Source organism: Rhizomucor pusillus, assembly GCF_041956525.1.
Source record: "Rhizomucor pusillus strain CBS 183.67 unplaced genomic scaffold VTP01scaffold_11, whole genome shotgun sequence".
Classification (NCBI taxonomy): domain Eukaryota; kingdom Fungi; phylum Mucoromycota; class Mucoromycetes; order Mucorales; family Lichtheimiaceae; genus Rhizomucor; species Rhizomucor pusillus.
The window spans coordinates 792,740-816,271 of NW_027192153.1; the positions used below are offsets into that span (position 1 = coordinate 792,740).

Consider the following 23,532-nt stretch of genomic DNA (forward strand, 5'->3'; position numbering starts at 1 on the left):
TATCAAAATCGCATGTTACACGACTGAAATGAATGCTAATACGAAACGAACAGTTATCTTCTTTCCTTTTTTCAGATATTACAAGTATAGGGAAGCATACACACATGATGGAAAAGTAAATTCATACTACATATGGACATAATCCGGACGGAAGGCGAAGCCTGCTTGTCAGAAAGAAAATGCTAACTATAAAATTATCAACATCGCTATCTGTGCGACGACGAGTCAAGCGACTCTAGAAATCCAAAAGATGTTGATGCATCGTTGTGAGGAGCCGGTTGTGGTGTAGATGGGTCAATTGCCTGCGTCAGACGGTTATTCGATGAGGATGCTTGTTGTTGTAACTGATGCTGGGGCGTGTGCGGTGAGTGTGGTGAATACAGTGAGTTGGATTCGTCGTCTGACACCATAGTGCTAGGGCTTGGACTCGGGGGTAAATGTGTTCCGAACGTGCCTAAACTCCCGTGGTGGTGCGATCGAGAAGTTGCTGCTGAAGGTGGCGCTAAATCCGGCCGGGGTGATCTACTAGGCAGCAAATTTTGCGTTTGGATAGATAAGGAACCTCGGGATGGTGCAAAAACGTCGTGAAGGAGATGTGTAGCATCGGTTGTCGCCGCCGCGTTGTTGCCATGATCGTGCGACGTTACAAATATGGAAGGAGGTCGATCTTGTTTAGAGTGATCGAATTGCTCAATATTCAACTCGGGTGGCAAATGTCCTGTGATTTTGTAAACTGTCAGAAATGTGCTCGTTATCGATAAAGTCAGACAAAAGATAAGGACTTACCACCGTTGTGCTGAGATATATACTGAGCCATGTCCTTCATCATTTGCAGTTGATCTGCCTGTTTCCTTCTAGTCTCAGCGAGCTCCTTGACGAGTTGGTTGAAATTCTCAAATAAATGTCCAATTTGCTGCATCATATCGGACTGTGCAACTTGCATCATTGCCATGTGTGCATGCAAGTCGCCTGCTTCCCGCCTTACGGTGTCTGACGACTCCATGGCTTTCCTCTTTATATCATCCAAAAGATCAGCTCGGTTGCGAAGAAACTTTGGGTGTGAAAACTCCCAGATCTGATTTTCTGCCAATGTTCGGTGTCCCCGAGGTGACTTGTTTACTTTGTGAAATCCGTACCTATTACGCGTCAGTTATTAAAAAAGATTCGGCATGGATGCATGCACATTACTTACATGTTGAGTTGCCGGACAAAACTGGAAAAGTTGTTGTGCTTGAAATGCTTTGGTAGAACGTCTCGCGAAAACTCCATAATGTTGCAAACAATGAACGATGAACCGGTATAATTCCATGCAATTAAATGCTGATATTGGCTGTCCACTACCATACTTGGGTGCGACAATGCAAAAATTTAATTGCAACAGTCTTACGCACAGATGTATCCTTTTTATTTGCCTTACTTGTATAGCTTGTGAACAAAGGTATTTGCATGCGCAGGTTTTTGCGAGCTGGGTGTTGCTGGAGGAGGTGGAGGTGGCGGCATCGTCAGCTGATGAGGATTGAATGTCTGCATTGGCTGCGCTGAAGAGGTCGAGTGGGGGATCGCTGGTGGAATGGAAGATCGTACGGAGACCGGCGGTGCTTCGAGTATCGAGAACGTGCCGTTCGATGTATCCGGAGCGCTTAAGGGTGGCCTTCCATGAAAATGATCCATCCTTTACTTGAAACAGGTCTGAGAAAGCCCGGGTTTCGTGTAAACGGATATCGTGCCGTCTTGGGCATTTCAAATTCAGTCACGATGGAAGAGCAAGAAAACATCCATTGACAGACCATGATTTGGGCAATTATCGACGCCAGCGTCGGTGCTCTGCCTTGTCTGCCTTTATTATCTGGTTTGCTACCATTTGCAGCTCTTTGTAGTGTGCAAGATCAGGTACGCTCGCCGTGGGGTTCCTCCCTGATCTTGTTACTGACTTTAGAGGAAGAAGATTGCCCACCAACACACGAACACACTCCCCCCTCCATCCATCCATAAAAGGGGTCTAACACCTGGCCTGTAATATCCAGTGTAACCTCAAACCGTGAAAGCCATCTAGTGCCCGTGATTGGCTGGTACCCGCAATTGCGTGCAGCGCTCTTTCAAAGCCTATATACGCGAGACACATGCTCCAACTACTTGCTTTTTACAGGAGGGTGGAGAATCGCAATGTGATAAACAAAGGATGCCGGGCTCAGCAGCTTGGATCACGCATTTGTCAACTATGCATTTTCATCTGATCTCCCTTGGAGACATCAGCTCTAATTTTCTCACCTCTCTCCTCAATGCTGCTGTAATCATTACTACTGATGGCTGGCTGGTGCGTGTATATCTCGATTGTAGAAGTCAGCAGATTGCTGCAGTATATGTACTAACCGCCACAAGCATACCGGCAAGTTGGCAAACTTTAAAATGCTATGAAGTGTATCACGGTTTTGCTAAGGTTAAACAACGAACTTGTATAGATTCCTCAACACTTAATATACCATCCATGTTCCAAAGACGTTGTGATTATCATCGCTAACCGTACTTGCTCATCAGCAGCGTGCTCACGCGGTAAAGACTTTATTAAACACTGCAAAACAGATGAGCACGATTTAATCACATAGTCACCTGAGCATCCGAGATCCTCCTGTGCGACGTGCTGATTTCGGGAAAGTTCTTGTCTAATACATAGATGGCACTAGGAGGCCATCACCGTCTCCTTAATCCATAGCCATGTTGATTGTTTAGCTTTATTTTCCATTTACAAGCATGTTTTATTGATGCTGCTTCTGTAGCTCCACCAATACGAGTCTCTATTGACTTTGTATGTATCATAACAGCAAAGGGATAGGCATCGGTATAGTTAATAACGGCTTTCATGTGTTCTTCATTTCGAATGCATCTACGACCTTTCTTTTTACCTTTCTCGAAGATGCCATCGGGACGCTCCTCAGACTGTTTGACTCATTTTTGCGCAGTGTCAACGTGAATATCCAGTTGTTTCGCTGCAGCAGAAGCACTCATACACTTTATCAATCTTCAGTTTGAAAAACTAGCCTTATCTTGTCAATTCGAAGACGGGTGCCAATATGCGTTGAAGACGGACAGGCAAACTGCCTTTCATACGGCGCTGATGACACAGTGTCGTCCTGTCCGACTTCAACTGGCAAGGACCCAAGACGATTCAACACCACCACCACCATTGTATGCCCTGCTAGCAACGCTGAATGTAGCAGTTTCGCAGGTCCTTCGATTGATATGCTTATGGATCCTTTTATTGTGGGCAAAATTCGATGATCTCTTGCTTCCTTTTTTATTATTGATTACAACCGTACAACTAGCATCCTGCATGCAAAATCAGCTATAAACTCTCTTAGACAGAAATTTGGCTTTATTTTTATTAAAAGTACAAAAACGTCATGAACAAGAACAAGCACCTGGCATCATGTATATTTAGATCTTGCTTTCGCGGCTATCAACAGTGGCAACGACTTTGGCGTAGGTTTCTCGGTTGTTGATGGCATTCATGCCCTGTGGAATGGTGGAAAGTTGATAGACCTTGTGGTACAATGCTGGTTTCACCTTGCCAGACTCAAACAATTCAAAGAGGGCTTTCCAGACCTTGGGAATACTTTTTACCTCATTCTTGGCATATGCGCCCCAATGAACACCGCTAGTCTCCAAGTTATTAACATTGGATCGATAGTAAGGTAAATTTTTTCATAACTTACACAATGGAAATATTCTTCAAGAGTACACGGTTGGTAGGTAGCTTTTCAAAGTTACCCTTGGCGAAACCAACGACAATGATACGGCCATTCCAAGCAGTGCATTTTGTGCTATTTCAGAAGCAAGCTATAAATATAAGCGTACGCCAGTAGCAAAAGGATTGATAGTTTACCTTTCTTCAACCAATCCTACGGGATCGTAGACGACATCGGCACCGTGGCCGTTGGTGATTTTCTTGACTTGATTAGTCCAATCCTTGTCACGATAGTTGATGGCATAGTCGGCACCGAAGCGCTTGGCAATATCGAGTTTGTCCTGAGAACCAGCAGTGGCAATGACTTTCGCGCCTAGCGCCTTTGCAATTTGCACAGCAGCGATGCCAACGCCGCCGGCGGCTGCGTGCACCAAGCAGTACTCGCCAGCTTTCAACTGTGCACGCAAAACAAGTGCTGCGTAGGAAGTCGGCCAGGTGATGTACAGACTGTGTCACGTGCCGCACATATTAGTCAAGCTTAATGCTGCTGCTTGCTTATCTGCTTATCACATACCCCGCAGAGTCTTCGAACGAAAAGTTCTTGGGAATAGGCAAAACTTTGTCTGCATCGACGGTAATCACTTCTGCGAACGAATATCCAGAACCGAAAACTCGGTCACCGGGCTTATAGTTGGGGACGGTGCTCTTGAGCACGATACCGCTGAACTCGCCGCCGGGGACGAAGGGGAACGGCGGCTTGATCTGGTACCGACCTTGAATCTGCAAGAAGCAGCAAATCAGTCAGTCAGTTAATCAAGAATAAGGTTGAAAAGTATAGAACTCTTTCTAATATACCATGAGCGTGTCGAAAAAGTTCAAACCGACAGCCTTGACTTGCACTTGCAACTCGCCTTTCTTGGGCTCAGGAATGGGCACATTGTCTGAAAGGACAAGCTCATCGGGACCCTTGAGCCACTTGTTCACAACGTAAGCCTTCATACTTGTAGAATAGATATGTGAAACGGTTGGAGCAACGAGACGGGACCGGTGCTCAAGAAATAGGCGTGTTTTTGCATTAAAGATGAGCTAATGTTAAATCTCGTTTTCGCACGAGCAACTTCTCCGCCTCAAGCAAGCGAGGCACAAACCGACAAGGAACAAAGATCAACACCATCGTGGACGATCGAGTCCAATCGCTCAATCATCAAACTGCTGAAAGAAGCAGTTGATATCTTAACAGCCATTTGTAGTATTTTTAATGATCTAAGGATACAAGGTATCTTACAATATGCTAATCATCTAGCTAGCCCGTATTACCAGCCCATTCTTGATAGCTGTATCTCCTGCATCGCTTGCTGTCAGAGATAAGATCAAGCGACAACTGGATGTTACATGTGGGCAATGGAATACAATTGTGGTCAACCAGGCACGAGTTGACAGGATGATTCGAAACGTGATAATGCACAAGAACAAGAATGAATTGAATAGTTGTGGCGGTGGTGTGGTTCGTGATGTAAGATCACGACGAGATATGTTGTCATTGCCAGTATCATCAGTTAAATAAATGGAAAATTGTTGTTGCTGCTGCTGCTATCATCTCCACTTTATCTCCTTGTTGATTTCTGCCTTGTCAAACGAACGTGAACCCTTTTCTTTCCCTTTTTGTCATTGTTTCCGACAGTAGAAAACCATGTGCCGTCTGCTGCTATACAAGGGGAAGCAGCCGATCCTGTTAGCTCATGCAAGTACATTACAACGTGTAAATGGCAAACTGGCGATCTAACACGATACGTAGCTGCTAACAAGACCGGCGCATTCAATCATTAACCAATCGTTTGATTCTCGATTGCGGATAGATCATCGGCGACCCCTGAACGGTGAATATTCATTGTTTTGCTCGACATATCAACAAAGGTTTATGCTGAATGGATCTTTAAGGCGACGGTTTCGGCGTAGGATGGTATGACAGCGAAAAAGACAATATCGAGTCCGAGGCGGCAACGATGACGCCGTGCATCTTTACGTCTGTGACACCTGCATGGAGCAACTCTAACCTGGTCCGACTGGCTGAAAAGATCAAGAGCCCTTTATTATTCGCACATGTGCGTGCAAGCACGTCTGGAGCCGTGACAGAGGCCAACTGCCACCCTTGGAAGTACGTGCAGTGACTTGCTTGGAAACGTTTCAGGGACTGACTCACTTTTAAAAAAAGTTATGGGCGTATAATGTGGATGCACAATGGAGGAATTGCACAATTCAACAAGGTAATGACGCCATCCCCCTTAAAGAAAAGACATAAATGTAACATGATCAGGTTAATTAACGTTTTTTACACAGATTAAACGAAAACTTCAGAGTTCGCTACCTGAAGAGTTATATTTGTTTGTTGAAGGCAACACCGATTCAGAGTGGGCATTCGCCTTGTTTCTGAGCTTTGTAAGCGTTTGATCATAAGTGGCATAGGTATACTTGTATATTCATTCAAGGTGTATGTGCTAGCTAGAGGACCCAAAGGCAGAGCGGTTCAAGTATCAGGAGCTCAAGGATGCAATGCTCAAGACCATCGCTCAGTTAAACGAATGGGCAGAAGAGGAGAATATCACAGAGGTAGGGCTAACGGTGGTGGTATCCAAATTATATGGATATTTGCGGCTAATGTCAGCAAAATCTTACTAGCCGTCCTTACTTAACTTTGCCGTGACGGATGGGGAGTCCGTTGTCTGCGTACGATATATCAGCAGCAAGACTGAAGAGGCAGCATCGTTGTACTTTTCATCAGGAACGAAATTTGAGTGTTACCGACCTGGACATTACCGGATGGTGAAAGCTGACAGAAGAGAAGACATGGTGGTTGTCGCCAGTGGTAAGTTTTTATTGTTGGTTGAAAATGGTTGCGACGTGGAAGAGTGGCAGGCGAAAAACCAAGTATCTAAATTCCGTACCGTAGAACCGCTGACATTCGAGAAAGCCGATTGGTTGACTATACCCACAAACACAGTGATGGTCATTACACCAAAACTGAACGTTTTGATGCAGCCCATCAAAGACAAATTTTATGCGGATGAACGAGGATTAGAAGTCAAAGTGGGTCAAGGTGGTGAAGATGTAGCTAGGATACCCGAGCCTCGCGCTCAGATGATTGCGCACTTAGCGCACTTGTCATGTTTGTGACATTAAAGAATGGGGATTGGCAAAAAAGGAATAAGGATCTGCGCGTGAGTGTTAAAAAAGAAAGTTGCGGACTCCTGACCCGAAAAGGGATCTCCCTAATGTTGAAGAGATTCTGGACTGCAGGCAACAAAAATGGCTAACAACGTTAATTAAAGAAGAAGAGTACATAGTCTATTAAATATAGTAACCAACATTCCAAGCAGCAGCATGGGCTTGGCGGCCAGCGACTGCGCACAGTTGCCAAATAGCTTCTAGCCCAAAAGATGCATATCTGGGTGGCTAAGGCACACCTAGAAGATTTCCGTCGCCGTCGATCCAAAAAGAAAAGATCGGTCTCTCGTCCAATAATATAGCAACTTTAAAAATAGTCGAGGTCTGACAAGCTCTCGACCTTCCTTTATTCCCTCTTTCCTTCTTTCCTTTCCTTCATCTTCTTTCCCTTCCCTTGCAGTCGCTATGCTTGGCCTATCGACCGAAAAGACTAACTTTTACACACCTGTGAGAGGCAACAAGCGTCTCACATTCATCCTTTTGGGCATTGTATCCTTCATTGTCCTTTCCCTTTTTACCTTTTCACGAGCGACCTTTGGTCTTAGCGGTTGCGTCGGCGGTCGCACTGTGCGTTCCTTCAACGAAGCGTTCGCGTTCTCTGCGCCCGCCTCCTTTAGTCGTTTTGGCAGCGGTCAAGCGTCGTTTGTTGACCTGAACAAGCTAGAAGCGACTGCAAATGCCAAGGATAACCAGGAACACGTACTCATTCTTACCCCACTCAAAAACGCTGCTCCGTATTTGCCACGCTACTTTGAACTCATCGACCGAATGACTTATCCCAAGCACCTCATCTCCATTGCTTTCCTGGTATCCGACACCACGGACAATACCGTCGAGCTTCTGCGCGAGCAAGCCAATGTTCTGTTGAACCGCCGAGATCCCGAACAGCGATATCATCACATTGCTATTTACGAGAAAGATTTTAACTTTGAGCTACCAGAGGACAAGCGACACACGTTTGAACTCCAGCCTTTGCGACGGTCGTACATGGCTCGATCCCGCAACTACCTGCTCACAGCTGCTCTCCGCGACGAACATGCCTGGGTCTTGTGGCTCGACGTCGATCTCGTTGAATACCCACCAACCATTCTCGAGGATTTGATGAGTGTTGACGTGGACGTTGTTGTGCCTAACTGCTTGCGCGAGACTGAAGACAACTCGTTCTGGGGTTACGACAAGAATAACTGGCAAGAGACTGAGCAATCCCTCGCTATGCAGAAAGATTTGGATCCCGTAAGTAACTATGCTTATCTACTCAGACGCTATTGCATGGTCCTTATCTTTTCCTTTCTTTTCTTTGCAATGCTTTCTCTTTGTAGGACTATGTCTTGTTGGAAGGTAAGCTTCTACATCCGATAAGGAGAGACTGAGTGAGGGGAAAAACGGGGGGAGCGGGGATTTCTTGTTCTCAGGGGGAAACACATACCATTTGCAAGGAGAGAGACAAGCGAGATAAGACGGAGATCCATTTGCTAATAACTGTACGACCATCTAGGTTACTATGAATTCCTCACCAACCGTGCTCTCATGGTTGATATGCCGACACATCTCGGCAAACTGAACAAGGTTCCTCTGGATGGTGTTGTAAGTAGCAGAAAACGGCAATGACATTGTCTTTCTTTCTCTTTTAACTAAGCATACCTCTCTAGGGCGCCACCTTCACTCTGGTCAAGGCTGTGGTACACCGTGAAGGTGCAAACTTCCCGCCCTATGTCTTCCAGCACCAAGTGGAGACCGAAGGCTTTGCAAAGATGGCAAAGGCAATGGGTTTCGGTGTATGGGGATTGCCTGGTTACCTTATTTACCACGTCATGAACCACTAATGTACTGACTGCACTGTCTTTATTTTTCTGCAAACGCCCATCCTCCTCCTCCTACTCCCATCTATCACCCACATATCATGCATTTATTATTATTTGCTCTCTTTCTCTCTCTGTTCACCTTGTAATACTCTATTACTTGTTTTCAATGATTCCCCATATCCTCGCTAAACACATATACATTGCCAGCCGGCATTTAATTTCCTGCATCTAATCTTTTTAATTCAATGCATCAATGTTTACAGGGGCAATACTGTTTGTACCAATTTGAATAAAATGAAACGATTTGTATTCATACAGGCCTAGTCTGCGTTTCGCATGTGAATACGCTGTACGTCTAAGTATGTAATCAGAATATGTAGGAAAGTAGAAGGTTTGTGGGTCAGCTCAAAAATTACCTGGTCGTCGCATATGTAGGATTTCTTGATCCGCAATAAACGATCCCTTTCAGGCAGCAGGATTATCTTTGTGATCTTGGATGTTCACACCGTTGTATGTCTTCGCGAAACAACGTGCTACTGAATATTTTTGGCCGTGCAAATAGATCACGCGGTATGAACAGTCGGTCTCTGTCTATATTGTTACTTTTTCTACCAGATGTATTGCATAGGACATGGCGTGTATTCGTGTTCCTGGGAGTAGTGGGATCTACAGCGGCGGGTGGCCTGTTGTGCAAGGTGTGACGAATATAATTGAAAGTGATACAAGGGCAAGCAACAGTGAAGATCAAGAAGACGACAGCCTCTTTTTCTTTTTTTTTTCCAGTTGCAGTATGTACACAAGTGTGGTGGCACGATGAACGGCATTTTTCCGGGCGAGCGGCAGCAGTAACACATCTGCGTTTCTCACAGCAATAAGCAAAAACGTGGTTACATGCCAATTCTTCTGTATTCCAGGTACTCATTGCTTGTACATCAATGTTAAAATAGAATATGGGACCATAAAAGTTTTAGCGTAGTGTCGATTTCAGTGTCTTATTGGCTCTTTAGGCCACATCTTATTATTCTCAATATACCTAACGCCACTACGTGGATGCACTTGGAGTCTTCGATGTTTCGACATAACACCAATTTGTGACAAATATCATATCATCAAGATGCATACATGGATACAGTAGTATAGATGATTTACGGGCGTTGAATAATGAATGCATACAAGCTGTATGCACCTCTGTTTGAGTACTGTAATGGCTGCAGGCATCCTCGATATGTTTTCTTCAAACTAGATATTTTACGAACATAATCTGTCATGATACCAATTAAAGAAGAGCAATGACATACATAGACGATAAAGAGTTCTTTACTTCCAAACAACTTCCTTGTTTACTGCTAGAACATGTGGTCTCTACTGCGGGAAATATGACATTTCCATTTGAAAAATCAGTACGGAGCTGTTTATATACCTATCCTGAGAAAGGATGCAGAAACTACGTCAGCAATTGCTTTGGCTTTCATATTTTCCTTCAACGAGAATTCATTATTCATCCACGTAACGCTTATCTCTAAGATCCTCTCCTGGCCTATTTCATTATACGTGTTACGTTGTATGTCTCATGTGAATTTCTACATAGTATCTTTAGTTTCGCCACTGGATTCCGCTCAAGGATAGTATTAAGACACTAATTTTTCTGCAATCGGTTCGTCAAGAGCAGTCGCAGAATGGGTAAAATATTTGACACCGGTTTCTACATGCTCAAGTTTACTTAGAGCAACAACATGTGATATCAATTGAATGTCAAAAAGGTAACATGTGAATTCTATTTCGGAAACTTGTGCAAGGATATGCATAGTGCGAAAGAAAAAAAAAAAGAAGAGGGATGCGATGATGGAGAATAAAGACTACACAGAGTGAATGCAGTAGTGAGGGACGAAAATTTTGTGTGTGTGAAAGAGTTGTTAGCTAGCTTTACAATGCAATGTGTAAGGGGGGATTATGCGGGTGTGTGTGCTTTTTCCTTTCAATGTTTGTTCTCTTTAGATTTCGCGGACGATGGCTTCAACATCAAGGTTTTCGTAGATGATGCGATAGACGGTGGTGAAGAGCGGGAATTCTTGGACCATGTTGCGAGCAGACAAGAATTCATTGACTTCCTTGGCGGTCAAGGTACCTTGTAACTTTTGTCCGTTCAACAATTCAGCTTCCAATTGCTCGATAGGTCGCTTGCTCTTTGCAAAGGCTTCAGCGACCTTGCGGTTGCGACCGCCAGTGCAGGTGGTGATCAAGTCAGCGGTGCCGCAGGATTCAAAGAAAGTCTCGGTCTGGACGACATCGCCGAAGAAGCTCTGGCCAAACTTGCGCATTTCCATCAAACCACGGCGGATAATTGCAGCCTTTGTGTTGCTTCCGTAACCAAGACCATCCGACAAGCCAGCACCGACAGCGACAACATTCTTGAGCGCACCGCAAAGTTGGACACCCACGTGGTCCTGAATAACATTGATACGGAAGTAGGGAGTGTCAAACAGCTTGTGGAACACAGCGCCGTCTTCCAAGCTGGTGCAGCCGACGGTAGATTCGCAGAACTTTTCGCGAGCGACCTCATCCGCAATGTTGGCACCGCTCAAAGCAGCGCAGGGAATATCGAGGATACGGGAGATCTCTTCAGAGAAGAGGTGGATGCCGTTAGGAGTGATCTCGAGACCCTTGATAAGTGAGATAGCACGGGCATTGGGAGCCAAGTGACCCTTCATCTTTTCGCATACACCGCGGACGAACTGATGCGGCAAGACAAAGACGATCAAGGTGGCATCCTTGCAGGATTCAACGACATCGGGGATGGCACGCACATTCTCGGGCAATCGGACGCCAGGCAAGTACTTTACGTTTTCGTGCTTGGTGTTGATAATATCAGTCAATTTTTGGCCATCAACTTGTTCTTCAAAAACCCATTGGCGAACAGAGGGTGCAAACAGATCCTTATGCTTCAATGCATTTTCGCCGACAATCTTGGCAATTGCAGAACCCCTACACAGATCATTTGATAAGCACCCTTTTGCAGTCCCTGAATTGGACCAAACGATGGCTTACCAGTTACCAGAACCGATAATGCAAACGTTTTCGACAGCCATTGTTTTTCGAAATAATGAAGCCAAAGGAAAGGATACAACAAAGAGAGAGAGAGAGAACAAAAAGAAGAAAGGAAATAACGACACCGCAAATGCAGCTTGGTATATATATAGAAGAGCATCGGAAAGATATTTTTTTAGAGCTTGACTAAACGATGGACCTGTCGGGCTCCACAAATTTTTTTACAGCTTTTTCATGTGCCTGAAACAGCTGAAACGTAGCAACGGACCTTGCGATTTCGCTTTATATGTCTGATACAATGCCATTCTTTATTCGTACAACATATTCTTTTTGCAAAAAAAAAAACACTTCTGTTGCTTACAGCGCAAGTACTGGTTGATTTGTCGCCGATAAGGTGCACGTCGTGATTACCTTGATAATTTTGCCACTGTCCTGGAAAAAAAGGGTCCCGGTCGTGATTTTCGGTTCCGCAACGGAGTGCCTTGGAAAGTTACGTCAGTAGCACGATTGCGAGACTGATAACAGGTTAGCAGAAGACCCAGGCAGAGCTCGTCAACCGGTCTGCATTGTATGTGGCAGAATGGCACCCGTTAAGCACTGCAAACGCTTCGTGTTTCTTTAAAAGGAACCCATAGGCGATCGGTCCTACTGCCAGATCGCGATGCTGAAAATCACGGGAAGGGCACGTGGCCGACAGAATGTCGTTTATTTTACCTCGTCGGTCCCAGAAGCGAGCTAGACTTAACTTTTGTGGGCCCGCGCGCGCGCGCACTGATGGTGGTCTTGATCAACGACAAGAACGACGCTGGTGCTTCTTACATCATTTGCCATCCCGTCTTCTCTCCGCTCAGGTACCTCGTTGTAAATTTTCCGGGTGGAAAGCCGCTAAATAGTGCGGGTAACTGCAGCGAGACAGAGTTATCGGCAGTATCGGGGAACCATCGCGTTATCCGATCCTAACCCTTCTTTGCGTAGTTGGAAACTTTATTACAACTTATTTGCGTTATTTGGTATAAACCGCCCGAACGAGATACCGCTTTCACTAATTCCCTAATACAGAAGACGTCAAATATGATAAATCGAGCAATCGTTGTTTTGCGTATGTACACACTTCAGTCTGTACGTTCTTCGTTTAATTATCCTAGGCAACTTGCAAAATATCGTTCTCTCCTGTCGGGATGAGAATCGTGCTGGTTAGGTAATTCATGGCTTATCTCAATTTGACAGCTCAGAATGAGATGCATAGTGCAAATCTTATTTAAAGATCCGTTCCAGTTTAGACCTCATGAACGAAATGGTTCGAGTAATGTAATATGTAGCCCTCCGTTCTCAATGTCCTTTCATGTGAACTTTTTTGATTTCATATTGCTTCTTTGCTACGAAGATTTACAGCGATGCAGCAGAACAACTTCCTAACGGCATATAGAAAATGAAACGCCGTATAGGTTATCAAATTCTCAATTTTTTGAGCTACCTTCTAATGAATCTTTGTATATAACGAGAAAGCAAGTATGTAGAGCCTTGGCCTGGAAAAACTGCTGCATTTATCTATGCAAACTCGTTAAGATATCAAAATGTAAAGGTCAACCTTTTGAAGTTAATCCCAATTCCTTTAAATAAATATTCATTTTAAAAAGTTGGATGCTGGACAGCTTTAGTAAATCAGAGTCTTTCAGTACATTATATTATTTTCAAAACACCAAAAAGCACTCAAGACTAACACATGAATCCAACAGCAAGAGGCTAACAATGACCATTAAAATGTTTCCATGGTGACTTTTGTGAAATACTTTAGCATTATTATACTTTTTCGTACTACTCAATGTTAAGCAGCGAGAATGTCACTGGGATGGTAAGGAGCTAATGTACGTATGTTTCTGTTCAAAACTACTGAATAGTGTGTGCCATTTACATATTAGGTCATATCAAGCGCACTCATGATGATTGATGTAAAATAGAGCGTTACATTATCGGTTACGCATAATAGCTTCAAGCATGTCATCCAACAAGCATCGGTGTAAGACCGACGGCTAGAGTCCTTCATACGCAGAGGGACATCAAACGAAAAGAAGCTTTATAACTCTGTCCCGATTTACTGGTTGTACCTATTTCCTACCTGGAATCAACTCGCGATGCAGAAATCAATTGTTTCGTATATAAATTTTAAATGAGGTGCATTGCTTTCTGTATATTCTATGGATACTTGGACGCAATGATTAAAATATTCGCATAAATTTGTGTTAAGTTGGGAGAGAGGAGGAAGGGAGCTGCGGTCGCCAGAGAGCCAATTGAAACCAAGCTCAAAAAACGCGGTCAGCAAATTCTGCGACAGGTTCTTTTCACCGGCGTGAATCCAGACAAAAGATCCAGTAAGTCAACTGGTAAATCTTTGTCAAAGTCTGCAAGCTTTCTAATCTCGTCAACCGCTTAGATCCGTTCAAGTACTGAATAACTTTTTGGATTCTGGAACGATCGTCATGGCGCCTCAATCAGATCAGCTCAATGAGCGATTTGCTGGGTATTGTTCAAGTGCCGAGTGCTGCGACGCGTGTGTGCGTTTTACTAACACGCTTGTTTATAGCACCTTTCGAAAGCTACTCGATACGATTGAAAGAGGAAGCGAACAATGTTCGACTGATCGACTTCAAACATTTCTCGAGGAGAAAAGCAAGCAACTGTCCCTGGCTCTGGATACCTTTGGAGAACCATCAACCCAGTCGCGCAACAAACTGACAAGCGGAAATGTATCAGTCGACGGCAAAACAATCAATTTGACGCAGGGTGAAAAGAACTACATCACGTTGCTTTCTGATATATTTCACATCAATGAACTTTCTTGCGCTTCGCTCTGGTCAGCATTTCGGCAGGAGCACAAGGTCAACGTACCGGACGACAAACTTTGCGAAGATATCCATTTGATGGATCGTGTTACGAGATTTTACTTTGACGAACGTATCTGTCTACTCCAGTGTGTCGCATCATTGCTACGCATACACGACGATGTCGAGCATGTATTTTCTTCTATCGCTGACTATGCAATTTCACGCATCGTAAAAGATGACTTTGTGGAGAGGATTATCAAACAATTCAAAAGATCGGTGCGCGCTCAAGTACCCACCAGGTTCCAGACAAGGAGTGAAACGGCTAGCAGCTGGGCAAATCAGAATCTGCGAGAGCAAAAAAGCTTGTTGGAAATTATCTGTCTGATATACCCTCCCTCGTTGTGTTCACCGCAACGCGTTTTAGCTCTCATCCAAGAATTCGAAGCAAACAGCTTTGGTCGCCAACAGGCCACCATGTACGCTCTTGATCACGAAGGAGCTGTCCTGCTAGAGGAAGTATCTCACATGTGTGTCTTGACTTCGGTGGCGATTCTACGCTTGCCGTTCTTACGCCCAGTATTATCTATACGACCAAAAGGAGAGAACTTGCTCGATGCACCCGATGTTCTAGTCAAGATTGGACAGGTAGCACATTACCTTGGCGACAAACCAGAGCATTCCGTCTTCCTGTTGGCATGGTCGTATCTGCTCAGCTATATCGACAATTTACTACCTGCCGAAGGATGCCCGCAACCTTACCTAGATCTTGAACATTTGATTCACGGAAAGCTGGAATTGAGTAATCAATATCTGCTGAAAGAGGGACCTTCTCGCAGTATCAAGCTCCCAGAGAACCCGGTTATTGCTCAGTCTCCCAGAGTCTACGAAAGATTTGCAGGCAGATCACTAAAACTCGGCGTATTCGATCACATGAGCTCCATAATCCAAAGCCGTACTTGCGGTGTCTCTGATGAGGAAGGAGCTGACAACTCTGGAAATCGACAAGTGCTCAAAGAATTGCTCAACGCTTTCTTATCTACTACTCCACCTGTCGCGCTACATTCCGAAAGCTACGGCAGTTTGGTTCAGTGTGTACGGTTGCTTTTCTTGGATCAAGCCGAACTCTGCCTGCAATTCTGGAAGAGCGAAGCTGAATCGAATGCACTCTTATCACTGGTTGAGACAGCTCGTGGCGGATTTCCTGTCGACTTTTTGGAGTTGGTCCAGCTTCTATCATCGCTTTCTGGAGCCGGTGATCACTCATCTGCTTCCAAAGAATCTGCTCGCTGCGTCGTTGAATATTTCAAGTACATACCGACATTGACGACGGAACTCAAGGCCAACGTCAACTTGCAACTACGCAGTGAAGATGAACAGATGATAGCATTCTCAAACGATCCTATTCGGCTTTCAAGCGCGATCAACGAGATAAACGGCGTGTCCGTTCCAGCCGGTACACTTGGCACGCTTATTCCTGGAATCGATGAAAGACGGATTGTGCGATGGCGGATCAACTACTCTGGATGGCATTTGATCGCAGTAATTTTAGCCACCTTCATCGAACGACAAAAGACGAACAACTTTGATCGCTCTCAAACCAACGTAGAGGATGCAGATCTCACGCTGGAAGGCCAGAACATTGAAGTTATCAACTCCATACTGGAACTCTTACACCGAGTCTTCCAAGCATGTCCAGGCTTGGTACCGGAATTAGTTAACCACGTCGAAGAAATCCGCAATCCGGCAGTTACAGCTAGTGGACCGTACATCTTGATCTCCTTGCTCTGTCAAGTGCTATCAATTTGCTGCTCAATTGAACCTTGTCCTGTGAACACCACTAATCTTGCACTTCAGTGCGTTACATCGCTGTTACCTCACTACAGAACGGAAATATGGACATATCTGGAGACAGCACCTATTTTACCTCGTCCGAATGCCGGCCAGGGCCTTTCAGCACGGTTCCCTGTTGCATCGAGGGTGTCTACAGATCCTAACTGCCAGATCCAGCACATTGTAGCTAACGTGGAGTGCAAGAAAGGCGAGTATACCTTGCTTCTGGCCTTCTTAAATCTTGTCACTGCTCTCGTACGGGACGTGCAAAGACATTGGTGGATCCACCCTCAGCAAACTGGTGATAACCAATGGATAATCAGTCGTCAATACCAGATCGAGACGCTCTATCTCTGTTTACACTATCTAATGCTCGACGTATTTCCATCTTATGCAAACTGGCGTTACCGATGGCTGTCTCAGCGCTTCCGAATCGGATCCAAAGTTATCTCCATTTTTATCGAAATCGCTCAGTATTTCCGTGATCCAGACGCTGCTGCTGTAAGCCGTGGATTGTCCCTTGACAAGCTGCGAGAAGATATTCTTTTCAACTTTTTATACGAGGGAGGCGCATACCACGTAGAACCTTTGCTAGAGGTGCTATCCGCTGGAGCAAAAAAGGCAGACTTTCTTTATCGCGCTCAACGTTTCGGGGAGGCAAAACTTGCGGAACGACTCACTATACAGACGTTCGAATTTATCAAGATTCTTCTCCAGCGACAGTTAGAAGCGATCGCTCGTGGCGACAATGTACGTGAAAGTACTCTGGAGCGTATGATCTTGGAGCGACCGAACGAAACCAGCGCACCAGATTTCTTGCTGCGGCTCACACGACATATCAACTACAGACACAACGCTGCGATTCCCATTCTCGCCACAAATATCGTGACGTTACTGTGTCGCACCTCCCAGACATGGGCTAATCCACCCGACTTTGTCGGGCATTTGGGTGACAAGGAGCAAGTGCAAAGCATCATCAAAACCTATCTCAGCATTGCTCAAGATCAATTCCAAAGCGAACGGTTGCTAACATCCATCTGGCAAATGATTATTCTGTTGCTGGAGACACAACCCAGTCTTGGATTACTGTTCCTTGAATGTGGAGAGAACATCCTGCCTAGTCCCAAGTCGGCGATCAAGTTAATGGAAGAACAGAAGAAGCAGCAACAGGCTGCTAGTCGATTGAACCAGCAACCGCCTGTAGAATCAGCCATTCGCGTCGCAATCGATTCACTAAGCCATTGGGAAATGCTATCGATGGAAAAACCGACGGTCCTGTCGAACTTGCTGCGATTTTTGGCAACTTTCTGGCAAACAGCGTTTCAGCACCATGCTTTGCTTCAACGTACAAGAAGCGACAGCGCGCTGTGGGATGCACTTGGCAAGATATTGCTAAATCCAACAAACATGGAAATCCCGCGACAAGAATTTTTGGAGCTGTATCCAACAGAAAACATATCGATTGATGATGATATGGACGGTGCACCTTTGCTAGAATTATCAAGCAACAACAAGGCTGTTCGACGAGTATGCTGCTTAAACGTCAGCAAAGCATTTGCATTGAGAATTATGGCGTTCGAAATTCATCTGACGGCTTGCAGTCACCTGACTGCAACATCGATAGCTGACCAGCTGCCTGCAGGAATCAAGACATTGCTAGGTAAAATAAGCGACCAAAGCAAGCTCGCTGCGCTGCGCTCGTCTGCCATCAAGAACAGCTTCAATCAACGCTTGCCGGAAGATGTAAAAAATGTGGCAGAAGATCTATTGCAAAAGGTTGGCGGATCCGGTACTTCAAGCCTGCTCTACAAGGTTGGTCCTATCGGCTACGGTGACAACGATGCAGAGGATCAACCACGGCAATACGGCGATTTGTTCTTATACGATTTACGCATTGCAGAAGCGCGGATCAACAACCTGGTTAAAGAAATTGCAGACAAATATCAACTAGAAGAGCATGACGATATCATTGTTACTCCTGCCGTTCTCGCCGTGCGAAAGGTCAAAGCAACAGCGGACCGTCTCAAAACAAACATCTGTCTTGCCAACCATAATTCCTCTTTGGTGGACTCTGAAATTATCCTTCTACGCTCTTTCAAGACCTTCATCGAAACCTGCTCCGGTCATGCGTCGGATATATTCTGGGGAAGCAAGGCTTCAAACGCCAAGTCGACTGTGCTCTTCGAATTTATAAAGAGCGTACTTCAGCATGCAGCGAACGAAAACAGAGACGATGGCGTTACATTAACAATTTATGCGACCTTGATCGAGTTTCTGCGCGGATTGACCGAAGACTGGATTTCGTTGGTTCAGGATGGTTTAGCCGGAAGACAACAACAGCACATTGATGAAATCGTGTCGCTCCTAGAAGGAAACTGTCGTCTGCTTCTTCGCGATAATTTCTCGCTGGTTGATAGTGTCCGTGGCTACACTGCAGTGAGCTTCCATCGGCCGCTGTTAGAAACAAATCTTTTGTTACTGCGGACATTGCGCAAGGCTTCCAGCGGCGGCTCAAGAGATCCACTGTCGGTCAGAATCAAAGATTCTTTATTGATATTGCTGAATGCAGCCTGCGAAAGCTTGCAACTCGCTGCTACCAAGGCCACATCTTTCATTGCAGCTGGAATTCAAGGCGAACAAGCCGAAGAATGCATCAAGGATTGCACCGTCATCACCGCCATCGTTATGGAGCTCATCAACAAGACATATCAACCTGATGCAAACGAATGGTTACCTTCTTTCTCCCGCTACGAAATTATACCCTCATTGCTACGCTTATTGCATGACGGAATTGGCATGGAGGTCAATGAAATTGATAGGTACGGTACAGTGGATTCTACTTTGGGATAATGGCTACATGTCCACTAACGCTTCCATTGTAGACAAATTAGCAGTGGTGGTCAAAACTTGTATGTGTCTCGGTACGCAGAAAATGCACTCTACCTACTCCTAATTATGTCCGGCAACCGGCTGGCGGCAGAACAGCTCTTACGCCAAGGACTAATCGACGTATTATGCCACAATCCCTTGACACCTATACTCCAGCAAGGTTCTCTCGATCTCTTGATTAGATTCCAAGAAGGTTCAGGTCGCAACCAAAAGCAAGCTGTCTATGTAGAAAGAAATCCTCTGCACGTGACATGGTGCCACATGCTCTTTGTTGTCAGCAATATGATGCGTTCACTAGTCGACGATAACAAGGAATCAGATATCGGAGACCGGATGCTTCGCTCTACTGTTGCCTTTCTACAGATGTATGCATCCCAAATCCAACGCACGTTTGCTACAGCAAAAGGTGAAAGGGATTCGTTGATGGGATTATCACCTTCAGAATCCTTGTCGTCTTGCCACCTGGAGGAAATTGAAAGAATCACAATGATAATATTCGGTCTCGCCAAGCGATTCGATCGTGTCGTCTCGTATGCAGCAAACATATTCATCGCGTTTGGAGATTTCGCATTATCACTACTGCAGCGCTACTTGTACTACTTTACCCATCCACAACACATGCAGGCACAGCTCTACCCTATCAACCACATTGAGCGGCAACTCGCCGAACAATTCATTCCCTCATCACTCTCAGCATCTACATCCACAGTTCCTGCTGCAAACAAGACCAGCCGCCTTTTGCAAAGCATCACTCAAAAGATTGTGCGAATTCAACCAAATATTATGCTGGCGCTCATGCAATTGACCGAGGTTCAAAAAATCTTGACGGAACGGGATGTCGAGTGGCCGTTTGGCAACACTATCTTGGAACCCAACTCGCGTGTCGGTGACAAGGCATCGTTTGGAACCATGATCGAATGCATCAACGCTGGTATCATACTCCTCAAGGCTGAACACCACGGCAAATCAAAGCAGATCGCGCGGGGTCTGTTGTATCTCATTGAAGGATGCGCTGTATTGTTAACAACACAGACCGCCTTGTGGATTGCAAAACCCGAGTTAACCGACGATGTTCGACAAGAGCTAGCCGATGATAACCTGATTGACGTGGTCAACACATTGACGAAACTGTTTATTGGATTGGACAAGGCAGAGTTACCATTTTCTCTCAAACAAGGAAAAGACATGACAATGGTCCAGGCTGAGACACTCAAGCGATTCCTCACAGACAGATACTTTGGTTCTTTGTAGATGAAAACAAATAATAATAATAATAAAAACGAAAACTGCTGCGAATTTTCATTCGTTTCAACAATTAAGGTGCAGAAAAAGCTAATCTAGTATGGTATCCTGTGGATTGCATACATGATTGAAGAAGAAGAAGAGGAGTATTAAAGTTGCCTAGAGTGTGTGTTTCTACTACGTGCGTGTGTCTGTAAATAATAGAGAAATGCAAAATGGTTGGAGAGGATGCGTGGACTTGGTACAGTGTACCTTGCAACGGGGGGGGGGAGAAAACTAGTACAACAAGATTAAGATGCAGAGGTTGGGGGTTGGGTGGGGAGGATTAAGGTGTCGACAAAAATGATTTGAAGTATTCATATACGCTCCAGCTGATAGCAGTGCTCGGCATATGGGTGAGTACGCGAGGACGGAAACCACGGAAGAATCCACGGTATCCGTGCCGCTCTGATATGATCTTTGCAGCATCCCAGAAGCCGGAAGCATTGCGTATCCGAGGATCGTCTGAAGTTCCTCTAGTTTGGAGCAGGGTCTTGATAACGTCTAGCGGGGTTGTTATAGAAGACGCGACAATGCCGGCCAGCGCGCCTGCCGCTACGTGCGTTTTGGGATTATAAATGTGGGACGGGTTGAGTACGCTTTGAAAGTAGTCGTATGTTGCAAACTGGACAGATTGGAAGGGTATGGACATCGAGAGCGTAGTCGGAAAAGAAATATAGAATGCTTTGACGCCTTCTTTGGCACACACTGTTCGCGCGCATTCCCATATCGTTCGATGTGTCGAATTTGGTAACTGCATTCGTTGCTTGATCACTGATAAGATGCTTTCACCGTCAGTTCTTTTTTCATTCTTTTCTCTTTCTCTTTCTCTCTCTCTCTCCTCTTCCCCCCATCGCTCCTCCTTCCCCACTCGCTTCCAGCTCCACGTACCATCAAAGGGTGTCATAAACGCATCGTGCGTCAGCGTAGCACAAGCTCCTGCTGCTCCTGCTGCTATCAAATGTTGTGATCCTTCTGAAGCACTGAACCGTTCTTTGCAGTGTTCGAATGTAGCGAAATGCAGCGCGTGCGCTGGTCCAGCCCCCAATACGACCGAGAATACGCCTCGCCACAACTTTGTCCGCGACCACCGGATCGTCGTGCTTGCAGAAAGTACCTGCATTCGTGTCTATACAATGACGAGAATAAAATGAGTAGTTAAACTCTTGTTACATTGAGACATTGGTCTCGACGATGTCTTTCTCTCCCTCTCTCTCTGTCACTGCACATATATATATATATATATTTTTACCTTGATACTATCGACCGGGTACATTAAACAATGTTCGCCTATACCGGCAAATGCGCCTGCTATCGCGTTTTGCGCCATTGTCGAGTTCGCTCCGAGTGATTCATATTCGTACTCTTCGTCCATTTATACTGTCTGCAGTTTCGAGGACGACGACAAACGACAAAGCAATATCGCGACTGGTTGGTAATAGTTAACGTGACTTGTTACCCATCCGCTCGGCGAATTTGGCACTCAACGGGGTGGTCGTGGTTTGTGCATTGTATTATGAAATCTTTCAGTCAGTGTGTGTGTTTTGTTTCGTCGCAAACAAACACAATGATGATAAAGACCTCCAATGTCATCAATCGAACCTCCTCTACCTCTAGGCGTATCAGGCTCCTGGTTTTCGGATAACTGCAATAATTCGGTAGCAAAGGAATGCGAACGCGCAAAGATTTGCGTCGCTGAAGATGATGACTTGCATGCGTAATCCATAAAAAGACTAATATACACCGTAAAAACATCAGGGACTATTTTCTTTTGTTTTTTCTTTTCAGGGTTGCAGGAGGTGGAGCACGATGAGCGCACTGTACTGTACGCTTCTGCAAAGGTTTCTGCGTTAATATCCACGATCAATATAATATACACACACACACACATGCACATGATACGTATATTTGTAAACACTACACACTTTGCAAATTTTGACGTAATCGGACTCTCACGGAAGCAGAAAGAGACGGAAGAGCGGATAGTGTATGTATGACTTGCAAGCTTCATACCGAATGAATAAATGTACTTTTCGCTTTCAAAATGTCATCCGTTCCTCAGCAGCAAGGCAGAAATGGTCGCGCGTCTTGTCACGTTTTGCTGCATTTGCACATTGCTATCTGGAGTGCTGAAAGGAATGAGTTTGGCTTTTTAGTAGATGGCGGTACGACCAAATATATAATACATAAATTTTAACTCATGTATGTGTATACACATTATCATCTCATCGCTTCCAAACCTAAGTATACGTAGCAGCAATCGTGCTGCTAGTCTCGATCGACAGAGTAATTATTGCAGTAATATTGAAGTTCCAACCTTCCCCCAAGGACGAGGGTGTAATAAAGGTGGTCATGTGGAAAGCTTACAAGGAATTTCGTTTTAAACTTCACGTAGTATAGTAGTGGCAGCATACATAGTTGTAGAAACCATCTGCGCGTCAAAAAAGCTTCCATGCACAACTATTTTACAGGAATGCTTATATCAGCTTGATCCAAAATTCTCGAGTGCACGAGATTTGGACCCAGAAACAAGGATCCGCGTTCCAAACAAGCCTGATGAATTGCGACGAAAGAAACAGGAGGGAACTCAGTTCGTCATTTGATGGTTAGCGCGATATGCACGAGGTGCATTAATACCAGACATGGCCAATAACCGGATGTAGATCTTAAAGGACACTTGCTTTTTCTGGTGGGCCAAACCCGCGGCGTTCCTGGTGCTTGGGACAAGCGCAATTATATGCACCAAGCAATCCTGCATCGAATTTCTAACATGTCCAATGGCGATGTTTGACCATCCTTTTGCTACCGTGAAGAACTGATATTGGCTTTTTTGAATTTATTTGACAGATAACTAGTTTTGATGGATTTTTTACATACAGGGTGCCAAAGGAAAAGATACAGAAGAACATTGGAGATAGCATACCGATGTAAAGACGAAGGGGGAATGTAGGGTGATAAT

General features: G+C 45.0%; 7 protein-coding genes across 7 annotated transcripts; 3 read left to right on the forward strand and 4 right to left on the reverse strand.

The window, feature by feature from the left end:
• Nucleotides 1-206: 206 nt before the first annotated feature.
• On the reverse strand, nucleotides 207-1,671 carry VTP01DRAFT_1819 (uncharacterized protein; the record flags this gene model as incomplete). Its single annotated transcript, XM_069380211.1, has 4 exons — nucleotides 207-718; nucleotides 787-1,136; nucleotides 1,193-1,345; nucleotides 1,418-1,671. 4 exons carry the CDS (start codon nucleotides 1,669-1,671, stop codon nucleotides 207-209), a joined length of 1,269 nt encoding a protein of 422 aa, XP_069238243.1.
• A 1,761-nt stretch (nucleotides 1,672-3,432) lies between these two features.
• On the reverse strand, nucleotides 3,433-4,681 carry VTP01DRAFT_1820 (uncharacterized protein; the record flags this gene model as incomplete). The annotated part of the gene is made up of 5 exons (XM_069380213.1): nucleotides 3,433-3,652; nucleotides 3,711-3,818; nucleotides 3,881-4,189; nucleotides 4,257-4,462; nucleotides 4,538-4,681. 5 exons carry the CDS (start codon nucleotides 4,679-4,681, stop codon nucleotides 3,433-3,435), a joined length of 987 nt encoding a protein of 328 aa, XP_069238244.1.
• A 90-nt stretch (nucleotides 4,682-4,771) lies between these two features.
• VTP01DRAFT_1821 (uncharacterized protein) lies at nucleotides 4,772-6,853 on the forward strand (the record flags this gene model as incomplete). Its single annotated transcript, XM_069380214.1, has 9 exons — nucleotides 4,772-4,931; nucleotides 4,990-5,195; nucleotides 5,478-5,559; nucleotides 5,621-5,837; nucleotides 5,895-5,946; nucleotides 6,020-6,118; nucleotides 6,182-6,289; nucleotides 6,359-6,545; nucleotides 6,630-6,853. The coding sequence occupies 9 exons, from the start codon at nucleotides 4,772-4,774 to the stop codon at nucleotides 6,851-6,853; spliced, it is 1,335 nt and encodes a 444-aa protein (XP_069238245.1).
• A 456-nt stretch (nucleotides 6,854-7,309) lies between these two features.
• VTP01DRAFT_1822 (uncharacterized protein) lies at nucleotides 7,310-8,727 on the forward strand (the record flags this gene model as incomplete). Its single annotated transcript, XM_069380215.1, has 4 exons — nucleotides 7,310-8,137; nucleotides 8,224-8,242; nucleotides 8,400-8,488; nucleotides 8,554-8,727. 4 exons carry the CDS (start codon nucleotides 7,310-7,312, stop codon nucleotides 8,725-8,727), a joined length of 1,110 nt encoding a protein of 369 aa, XP_069238246.1.
• A 1,970-nt stretch (nucleotides 8,728-10,697) lies between these two features.
• On the reverse strand, nucleotides 10,698-11,792 carry VTP01DRAFT_1823 (uncharacterized protein; the record flags this gene model as incomplete). The annotated part of the gene is made up of 2 exons (XM_069380216.1): nucleotides 10,698-11,688; nucleotides 11,752-11,792. 2 exons carry the CDS (start codon nucleotides 11,790-11,792, stop codon nucleotides 10,698-10,700), a joined length of 1,032 nt encoding a protein of 343 aa, XP_069238247.1.
• A 2,436-nt stretch (nucleotides 11,793-14,228) lies between these two features.
• VTP01DRAFT_1824 (uncharacterized protein) lies at nucleotides 14,229-20,543 on the forward strand (the record flags this gene model as incomplete). Its single annotated transcript, XM_069380217.1, has 3 exons — nucleotides 14,229-14,269; nucleotides 14,333-19,222; nucleotides 19,286-20,543. The coding sequence occupies 3 exons, from the start codon at nucleotides 14,229-14,231 to the stop codon at nucleotides 20,541-20,543; spliced, it is 6,189 nt and encodes a 2,062-aa protein (XP_069238248.1).
• A 316-nt stretch (nucleotides 20,544-20,859) lies between these two features.
• VTP01DRAFT_1825 (uncharacterized protein) lies at nucleotides 20,860-21,948 on the reverse strand (the record flags this gene model as incomplete). The annotated part of the gene is made up of 3 exons (XM_069380218.1): nucleotides 20,860-21,347; nucleotides 21,465-21,702; nucleotides 21,826-21,948. The coding sequence occupies 3 exons, from the start codon at nucleotides 21,946-21,948 to the stop codon at nucleotides 20,860-20,862; spliced, it is 849 nt and encodes a 282-aa protein (XP_069238249.1).
• Nucleotides 21,949-23,532: the final 1,584 nt, after the last annotated feature.